A 9778-nucleotide genomic window follows, 5' to 3' on the forward strand; every position below is an offset into this window, starting at 1 on the left:
GGTGCAATAATTGAGATGCAGAACCTGCTGCTCCCCACTTTTGTAGAGAAAATCTCCTTTATAAATGGAAAAYTTAAACTGTGACGTGGCTCTGGGCGTGCTTGGGACCTCTTTTCCATAGGTTTGGTTTCCACAGGGATTCCCAGGGGATATTTGGGGGAGGAAAGGCCCCCAGGATGAGATCCAGCCCCTCACTCTGGAGCTGCCAGGATCRTGCTGCCCACAGGGCTCGGGGCAAAGGGGTGGGAGAATCCTGGGCTTTCAGAACAGCTTCAGGACAGTATGGGATGATTTAGGAAGGAATTCCTCCCTGTGAGGGTGGGGAGACCTTGGAATGGATTTCCCAGAGAAGCTGTGGGTGCCTCTGGACCCCTGGAAATGCYCAAGGCCRRGTTGGATGGGTTATCCTGGGATAGTGGGAGCTGTYCCTGCCCATGGCAAGGGTGGAATGGGATGGAATGGRATGGGATGGGCTTTAGGGTCCCTACAAATCCAAATCATTCCATGATTGACCACCTCACTGTCCACTTGGTCCAGGAAAGGAGCAATCTGATGATCCATCCCAGAGGAATTCCCTGTTTGTACATTTTTTCTGTTATCCCTGGTGCRTGGAGGCGGCGCCTCTGCGTCATTTCCATGGTTTGCTCCTTTGGGGTGGTGCTGGCAGCTCTGTGACCTCCACAGGGGCAACGTCCATCGATCCTGGTGGGGACGGGCGCGGCTCCAGCTCGGAGCGGGAGGGAGGTGAAACTGCTCCTGCTTTGGAAGGCAAATTCCAGCTCTGGCTGTGCCAGGCCCGTGTAAATAAAGAGCCTGAACCTGGCAACAGCGATTCCCAAACAGCCAAAGGGCTTCCTGCTCTGCTCCTGGGTGGTTTCTGGGATTCTCAGATCCCCAGAGCGGCTTGAGGCAGGTGGGAAGGCACAGGCAGGTCTAGTGGGCTCCAAGATCCAGGTTTGAAAATGTGGGGGTCCTGTGAAATCCATGGAGAGGGATTTTTACCTGCTGGAGAMCTTCAGGTGAAACCCTGGAGGTTCTCAGGTGAGCCCCTCATTTGAGGGTGAGCACCTAAAGGAGGGCAGGCCCCAGGGCTGGAATTTGGTGAGGCTTTGGAGAAGAAAAAGGGTGATTAATTACTTCTGGTTCTTAATTAAACAGATAATTAAATAATTAATTAGCTCCGAATCTTCCCAGGACAGTGCCRTGTGCTCAGCACCTGCAAAATGTCCCCAAGAGTCAGGGATAGGGAAGTGCAGGTGCTGGGATCAGCCCAGAGGAGTCCGTGGGTTCTGTTTGTGTCTCTCTTCCTCTTCCTTTGCTCCTTGAAGGGCTGGTGACAAAGTGGGGGCACAGCCTGGAYCCTCCCAAATGAGGAGCAGGAGCAGGAATCCCCTRAAACACAGGGAATTTTGAGGATTTTGGGAAAGCAGGGAGGGGATGCTCCCCAGGGGATGGTGGAGGAGCTCATCCTGATGGCACCCATGGCACCTCTGGAGCCCCAACCGTGGGGAATTGCTGGGCTGGCTCCCGAGGAATGCAGGGACAGAGAAGGGAACTGGGGTAACCTTCCACTGGGGTGTTTCTCCTTTTATCCAGGCTCTACCTTCACAAAAATCCAAACTTTTTTTTTTTTTTTTTTTTTTTTTGGCAGGTACGAAGATGAGATCAACAAGCGCACGGCGGCTGAGAACGAGTTCGTGGTGCTCAAGAAGGTGAATGTCATGGGTCAGGGAAGGTTTGGGTGGAAAGGGACCCTAAAATCCACCCCATCCAGCCCTGTCCAGCCTTGGACACTTCAGGGATCCAGGGGTAGCCATGGCTCTCCTCTGGGGACAATCATCAGTGTGTGCAGCCCTTTCTCCCATCAGCCCCAACTCACAGTTTACTCTTTGCCCTACTCACAGTTTACTCCAGCTCTGCTGAAGCTCTGAGGGGCAGAATTCCACCCCACCCCTGCCAAAGGCAGCTCGGGGAGGCTCTGAAGTCTCCACACACACAGGGAAAAGATGTCAGATCCCAGGGGTGTTGGAGATGATGCCAGATCTTCTGGGGATCATTCTTGGGGATCTTTCCTGAGGTCTCCACACCCAACCTGACACTGAACTTGTAAAGAGGGATCCAGGAGATCCCCAGGACTCTCAGGATCTGCCCTCCAGCAGCATTAAATGCCCTGGGAGATTGTTTATAGGCCCTGGGGTGTCACTGAGACACCCAGAGTGGGTTTGGGGAGCTCTCCTTTGGAAGCCACCAGAGGCTGGGTGAGCTCAGGCATCCAAGTTCTGCAATCTCAGTGGGTTATTCCTCGTTTTTTCAGGATGTGGATGCTGCCTACATGAACAAAGTGGAGCTGGAGGCCAAGGTGGATGCGCTGACGGACGAGATCAACTTCCTGAGGGCTTTCCATGAGGCGGTGAGGAGCCATCTCCTTCAGAGGGGGAGAGCAGGGAATGCTGGCTGGGAAAATGAGTGGAGAAGGTGATGGAGACCTTTCCTTACATCAGCAAAACTGAGCCTGCAAGTGAAGCAATTCCTCTGAATTCCTGTGGATTGTCACAGGGATTGCTCCCTGTCTGGAGTGTGGGTTGGATGGATTGTAGGTGTAACGGGACAGATGTTATTTTTGGGATTTTGTGTGGAAACAAGGGAGATGAGTGATTTGTAGGGATTTAGTGCTGGGGGAGGTGGTGCTGTGTGAGAGGAATGAGGGAAAGCTGCKTGTCCCRGGCTCCTTCCTCCTCCCCACTGTTTGCAAGGTCAGGGATTGCCTGAGCTGTGCACACATCCCTGGCAGAGGTGCTGGGGTTTGGCCTCTCCAGGTTCTGGGACCAGCCAGGTTGGTGTCTTGGGAATGGGATCACAATGGGATAGGCAGCCCTGCTGCCAAAGCAGCTCCAGCTCTGCCGTTGGCTGTTGCTCTGTGCTTTGCAAGGTTGATTCCCTCATATTTAATGTTGATTTTAATGGAATTCTTCTCTTCTGCCTCCCTTTCCCTTYTCTCCTTGGATTCTCTCCAAAAGAGGGGCGCTGAGCCCAAATCCCGCTGATTAACGGGTTTGGTTCTCCTGCAGGAGCTGAACGAGCTGCAGGCACAGATCTCRGACACCTCTGTGGTGCTGTCCATGGACAACAGCCGGAACCTGGACCTGGACAGCATCATCGCCGAGGTGAAGGCGCAGTACGAGGAGATCGCCAACCGCAGCCGCGCCGAGGCCGAGTCCTGGTACCAGAGCAAGGTGAGCCTCGGGATGGGACAGGATCCAGGAGGACCTTGGAGTGTCTGAAGGGGCTCCAGGACAGCTGGAGAAGGACTGGACACAGGGAATGGGGTCACACTGCCAGAGGGCAGGGATGGATGGGATATTGGGGAGGGATTGTTCCCTGTGGGGTGGAAAGGGGCTGGGATGGATTTCCCAGAGCAGCTGTGGCTGCCCCATCCCTGGCAGTGCCCAAAGCTGGGTTGGACAGGGCTTGGAGCACCCTGGGACAGTGGGAGGTGTCCCTGCCTGTGGCAGGGGTGACACTGGGTGGGCTTTGATGTCCCTTCCCACCCAGACCATTCCTGGATGGGCTTTGATGTCCTTCCCCACCCAGACAATTCTGTGACCCCACAATCTCCAGCTCTGTCAGCACCTGTATCCCATGTGCTGTGATGGGGGGTTCCATCCCGCTCATTCCCTGCCATCCTGACCCCATCCCGCTGTGTCCCCCTGCCATCCTGACCCCATCCTGCTGTGTCCCCTGCCATCCTGACCCCATCCCGCTGTGTCCCCTGCCATCCTGACCCCATCCCGCTGTGTCCCCTGCCATCCTGATCCCATCCCGCTGTGTCCCCTGCCATCCTGACCCCATCCTGCTGTGTCCCCTGCCACCCTGACCCCATCCTGCTGTGTCCCCTGCCATCCTGACCCCATCCTGCTGTGTCCCCTGCCATCCTGACCCATCCTGACCCCATCCCGCTGTGTCCCCCTGCTCTGTCCCAGTACGAGGCGCTGCAGGTGACGGCCGGGAAACACGGGGACGACCTGAGGAACACCAAGAATGAAATCACGGAGATCAACAGGGCCATCCAGAGGATCCAGAGCGAGATCGAGAATGCCAAGGCCCAGGTGAGGAGCTGCCCCTCTGCTGCCCTTCTCTGGCCTTGGAGGTGGGGTTTGACCCCTCAGGGACCAGGGATGGCATCCAGGGAACGTCCAGGGCTGTGCCAGCAGGGTTTAGGGTGGATATTGGGAAAAGGGTGACACCAGAGGGTGCCAGGCACTGGCCAGGCTCCCCAGGGAATGAACCCTGGGATTGCCAGAGCTCCAGGATCCTTTGGACAGCACTCTGAGGTTATCAAATTCCTGGATCAGTGGGATTTTTAGGGTTGTCATGTGCCAGTCTGTGATGGCCATTCCAACTCCAGGCATTCTGTGATGTCAGGAATGTTTCAGGGGTCTGGTGTCACACAGCTCCTCCAACTGGGCCATTTCAGAGATCTTTTCCAACCCCAGCAATTCCATAGTCTGTAAGATCCACTCTGGGGTGGCTGCACTGCTCATCCCAAAGGATTTCAGTTSTGCTGGGAGCAGGGTGATCCTGCCAGGAAGGTGAATTTGGGGGAGGACGGGTGGAAATGGCCCCTGGAACAGAGGGGCCCCCCTACATTCCTGTTCTGGGATCACCGTCCCTCCCMTCTCCCAGCAGGGAACACCATGTTTGGGCACAGGCTCAGGCCTTTGGGGAGCTCTGTTTGCTCTCTCGGGGTTTTATCACCTTATCAGGGGCTGGGGAAGGGCAGGGCCATAGCTCAGGCCTGGCCCCGAGCTCCCAGTGCCTCAGATAAAGCTGGTGATTCATCCCGGATTATTTGGTTTCAGGGCAGGGAGGCTCCGGCACGAGCCAGGAGCTCTCTTGGACAAAGGATGGGAGCACAAAGCTTCCTGGGTGCCTTCCTGCCACACTCTCGAGGCTTTGGGAGCTGTGGGGTGCAGCTGGGGGATCCCTGGGCACCCAAAGGGATGGGTTTGGGGTGGGTCCAGGGGTTTGGGGTGGATCTAAGGGTTTGGGAGCTCCGGGTGGGCCCCAGTCCACACCCACCCATATCTGAGTTTGTCAGAGACTGCCCAGCTCTGAGCAAGCTGTGGGGAAATTAGGAGAGAAAACATGAGGTTTCCTGAACCCCAGGGGATCTGTGGGGAACTGGAAAGCTGAGGGTCACCTGAAAAAAGTCCTACAGAGGAGAGAAACATGGGTTTTTCTGGGACATGGGTTTTTCCTGGGTTTTCTTCTGTGAGACCTTGGAAGGAGATGAGCTTCCATCTCAAAAACCAGGCAGGGATGAATCCCTGAGCTCCAGATCCTTGAAGCAAGGGCTGAGCAGCAGAACCAGGGGTTTGGGGCTCTGCACCCTCCTCCAGGGCTCAGGAACCCCCTGATGTGGCCACTCCATCCCCGCAGCGAGCCAAGCTGGAGGCGGCGGTGGCCGAGGCCGAGGAGCGCGGGGAGATGGCCCTCAAGGACGCCMGGGCCAAGCTGGCCGAGCTGGAGGACGCCCTGCAGAAAGCCAAGGCMGACATGGCCCGGCAGCTCCGCGAGTACCAGGAGCTCATGAACGTCAAGCTGGCCCTGGACATCGAGATTGCGACCTACAGGAAGCTGCTGGAGGGCGAGGAGAGCAGGTGGGGACACCTGGGGGGTTGGTGATGCTCTGTGTCCACCCAAGAAGGGTCCAGCCCTGTGTTCCCTTTGTCTGGGGACACTGTGAGAGCCCATTTCCCGTTTCCACTGGGAAATACAGACAAGGAAACCTTGGAAAAACCAAGTTCTGGTCCTGGAAATGCTTTGGCTGAAGAGCCAAACTGGCAAATTCTGGGGGGAAAAGAAAAAACTAGGGAAAATCAGCAAAGAAGGAAAAAAATTGTTTCTATCATATTTGGTGCTGTGGCAGAACATTTCTGAGTGGAAATCCCTATGGAATTAGGACAAAATTCTGTGCTCTGTCCTCATCCCGGTGATAACAGAGCTGGGAAATGCAGGGCTGGAACAAAGCCCTGGAGGGTCTCAGGGGTCTGCTCTGGATCGATTACAGMTGGAGAGGAAAGTCCCTGTCCTTGTCCTCCTCCTCAGACCCAGGAAAACTGAGTCTGATCCCTCTGATCCTTTGGAATGGGGAATGGGGAATGTTGAGTCCAATCCCTGCTCTTCTCTTTGGGAATGCTGAGTCCAGTCCCTGCTCTTCCTTTTGGGAATGCTGAGTCTAATCCCTCTTCTTCCCTTTGGGAATGAAAAATTCTGAATCCAATCCCTGCTCTTCCCTGTGGGAATGCTGAGTCCAGTCTCTGCTTTTCCCTTTGGAAATGGGAAGTGCTGAATCTCATCCCTGCTCTTCTCTGTGGGAATGAGGAATTCTGAGTCCAATCCCCACTCTTCCCTCTGGGAATGCTGAATTCTCACTCTGATCCCTGCTCTTCCCTTTGGGAATTCTGAGTCTAATCCTCACTCTTCCCTTTGGGAATTCTGAGTCTAATCCCTGCTCTTCCCTTTGGGAATTCTGAGTCTAATCCCTGCTCTTCCCTCTGGGAATGCTGAATTCTGACTCTGATCCCTGCTCTTCCCTTTGGGAATTCGGAGTCTAATCCCTGCTCTTTCCTTTGGGAATTCTGACTCCATTCCCCGCTCTTCCCTTTGGGAATTCTGAGTCTAATCCCCACTCTTCCCTTTGGGAATTCTGAGTCTAATCCCCGCTCTTCCCTTTGGGAATTCTGAGTCTAATCCCCGCTCTTCCCTTTGGGAATTCTGATTCCAATCCCCGCTCTTCTCTTTGGGAATTCTGATTCCAATCCCCGCTCTTCCCTTTGGGAATTCTGAGTCTAATCCCCGCTCTTCCCTTTGGGAATTCTGATTCCAATCCCTGCTCTTCCTTTTGGGAATTCTGAGTCTAATCCCCACTCTTCCCTTTGGGAATTCTGATTCCAATCCCTGCTCTTCCCTTTGGGAATTCTGAGTCTAATCCCTGCTCTTCCTTTTGTCTTTCCCACCAGGTTGGCCGGGGACGGAGTTGGCAACGTCAACATCTGTGAGTGGATTTTGTTGTTTGTAGTGGTTCCTCCTCACCCTAAACCCACRGGAAAGGGGGCTCAGAGTGCCCCAGTTCACCCAGTTCAGCCCCTCCTGAGGCTGGGGGTGGTGCTGGGGCTCCATCCTGAGCTCAGCTCCAACTCATGTGGATGGAATTGGTCTTAGGGGAGCCTTGATCTTCTTTCCCCCCCATTTTTGTGTGGATGGAAGGGATGGGAAATGCATTCCCTGGGTTGGGAATTAGMGCACAGCGATGGCTGGGGGTGTTTTTCCAGCTTGGGAACTGTTGGATCCTCACCTGGCCYGGGGTTTGGGCAGGAGCTGCTCTCTCAGGGATGCTCCAAGCCAGTGGCTGTAATTTAATTTAATTTAATTCCTGTTGGGAATTGGGGAACTACATTCCCACAGCTCTGGGGCACCGGGAGATGAGCTGAGTGTTTGTGGAATGGGATTCTGAGTGGATTTCCTGGGGGTTCTCCATGCTCAGGGGATCCAGAGAGTGGCAAGACAAGGGGGAAGGGCGTTAAACCAAAAAAGGGGAGGTTTAGATGTGATATTGGGAAGGAATTCTTTCTTGTGAGGGCAGGGAAGCCCTGGAATGGATTTCCAAGAGGATGCACGATCCCTGGAAGTACCCAAGGCCAGGTGGACAGGACTTGGGGCATCCTGGGGTGGTGGGAGGTGTCACTTCATAGCAGGGTGGCACTCGATGGGCTCTAAGGTCCCTTCCCACCCAAACCATTCCCTAATTCTGTGGGAAGGGGACTGTAGAAGTCTTTCCCGAGGGTGCTCAGCTGGGTATGATGCCTAAAACAAGGCTCACCTGAAACAGAGGCCAGACAAAATCAAGAGAATAAAACCAGSCTTTAATCCAGGCCAGCTGGTACATTCAGGGCAGACAAAGCCTGATCCTGAGGCTACACCCAAAATAGACCCCGAATCACGAGATCTTCACCTTTTATAAGTTCTGTCTTATGAACATATTGGTCCTCAATTCTCCAATGACACCTTCAGGTGATGATGTCAAACACCCCAAACATGCTCCCCCCAATTCTCTGTTGTTTCCATATTTTGGGGCTCTGAGGCAGCGAGGTGTCCTAGGATTTTAGGTTTTGTCTAAAGATGGAAGAACGGGAGCTTTAGTGCTGTACACTGGAGAAATATAAGAATGCAGAGACATGAAAATACAGAGACATGAAAATACAGAAACTAAAAATCCTAAAGCATCAGGTGCAGGTGCTGATGTTGCCTCTGTTCTCTTCCTTCTCCAGCCGTGGTCAGCTCCAGAGGAGGGGGTGGCTACTCCAGCACCATCCTKGGGGACGGCGTCGGGGGCGGCCTGAGCCTTGGAGCGGGGATGGGCAGTGGAGCGCTCGGCTTCTCCTCCGGGGGCTCCTCCAAATCCTACACCATCACCACCACCTCATCCACCCGCAGGAGCGTCAGGAAGTAACCCCGAGCACGGAGCTCGGCATCCCCAGCACCCGGGAGAGGGAAACCGTGCAAACAAAAGCCTCGGTGGTGCCTTTTGCAGGATGAATTGGCCGCCAAATTCCTGCAGTGCTGAGGCTCTGCCCCTGCCCCGCCTGGGCTTGATCCTGCACTCCTGGACTTGAATCGCTCCTCTGGGAGCAGGATCAAGCCCGTGGGGTGAAATTCATCCCGGAGAGCAGGTGGGGTGTCCCTGCTGTTACCCTTGTGCTTGGTGCCCCCTGCTCCGGGCTGGGTTTCACCCTTGAAAGGCAAATCCCACATTTCTGCAAAAGACCGGAAGATTCTCTCCCTCTTGACAGGATTTGGAAGACTCCAGTCCCTCAGGCTCCTYAGCCCCTGCTGAGGGCTCACCCTGGGTTGGGTTTTTTAAATATACCAGGAAGAAAACAGCTTTGGGTCTCTCCTTATTTTCTTTGGAAAAGGCTCAGGGTTGGGATTCAACATTCTCCTCTGGCTGAAGCTGTTTCTGACCAAAGGCAGCACTGACAGATTGATTTCGGGCTCTTTGTAGGAAAATAACTCCTCAAGAACCTCTCCCACCCTTTCCCTCGTTATAAATGAAACCCAAAGCTTGAGGGATCTAAAACTGCTTCACATTCCATGTGTCCCACTGAAATGGGAAATAAATTCCCTATTTTTGGTGTCTCTGTTTACCACTCCCTATTTAAGGGTGTTTAGTGATATCTGGAGTCTTCTGTAGCGAGGATTCMGTTGATGCCCCATTCCAAAAACTCCTTTTTCCTGCCAAAATGGGTCTTCAACGTGCCAGTGAAATCATTGTTACTGCAGTAGGAAAAGTTTTTAGGGAAATAACTCCAAGGACCTGCTCCCAGTTTTTGTGCTGATGTTCAGCCCTGTCCTGGCAGTGTGGTTTGGGTTGGATTTTTACGCTTTTTATGTCTCTCATGAGTCTTTTAATAAAAGTTTCCCTTTTAGCTGCATGCTCAGTCTCAGCTGAATTGTTTGTGCTGCCCTGGATGCTCAGGAACTCCAGAAATTATCCAGGGATCACCTCCCCACGGTGTCTGGAGCCTGTCCTGGCTCTGTCACTGGAGCAGGGCAGGGTTTAGGGTTTGCTCCTTCCTGGCTGGGTTTTTCCTGCCTGGGCTCTGGGCAGAGGGATGGAGGGAGTTTGGGCTGGGGTTTGAAGAGTCGTGGTTTGGGCTGGGGATTGAAATGGAATCTGGTTTTAATTGGAACAAGGAGAGAGATTTCAGCCCTTCCT

At 54.0% G+C, this 9778-nt stretch overlaps 1 protein-coding gene across 1 annotated transcript in view; it reads left to right on the forward strand.

The window, feature by feature from the left end:
* LOC130587248 (keratin, type II cytoskeletal cochleal) overlaps positions 1-9494 on the forward strand; it is a gene marked incomplete at its 5' end in the record, with an annotated part of 12919 nt that extends 3425 nt beyond the window's left edge. The window contains 7 exons of the mRNA XM_057388218.1: positions 1652-1712; positions 2315-2410; positions 3069-3233; positions 3981-4106; positions 5440-5660; positions 7023-7057; positions 8331-9494. Coding sequence (XP_057244201.1) covers positions 1652-1712; positions 2315-2410; positions 3069-3233; positions 3981-4106; positions 5440-5660; positions 7023-7057; positions 8331-8512 — 886 coding nt within the window. The remainder of the gene's footprint in view (positions 1-1651; positions 1713-2314; positions 2411-3068; positions 3234-3980; positions 4107-5439; positions 5661-7022; positions 7058-8330) is intronic.
* Between the last annotated feature and the right edge of the window lie 284 nt (positions 9495-9778).

The sequence above is a fragment of the Malurus melanocephalus genome, unplaced genomic scaffold, assembly GCF_030028575.1.
Source record: "Malurus melanocephalus ecotype Western Australia unplaced genomic scaffold, MMel_1.1 scaffold_1683, whole genome shotgun sequence".
Lineage (NCBI taxonomy): Eukaryota > Metazoa > Chordata > Aves > Passeriformes > Maluridae > Malurus > Malurus melanocephalus.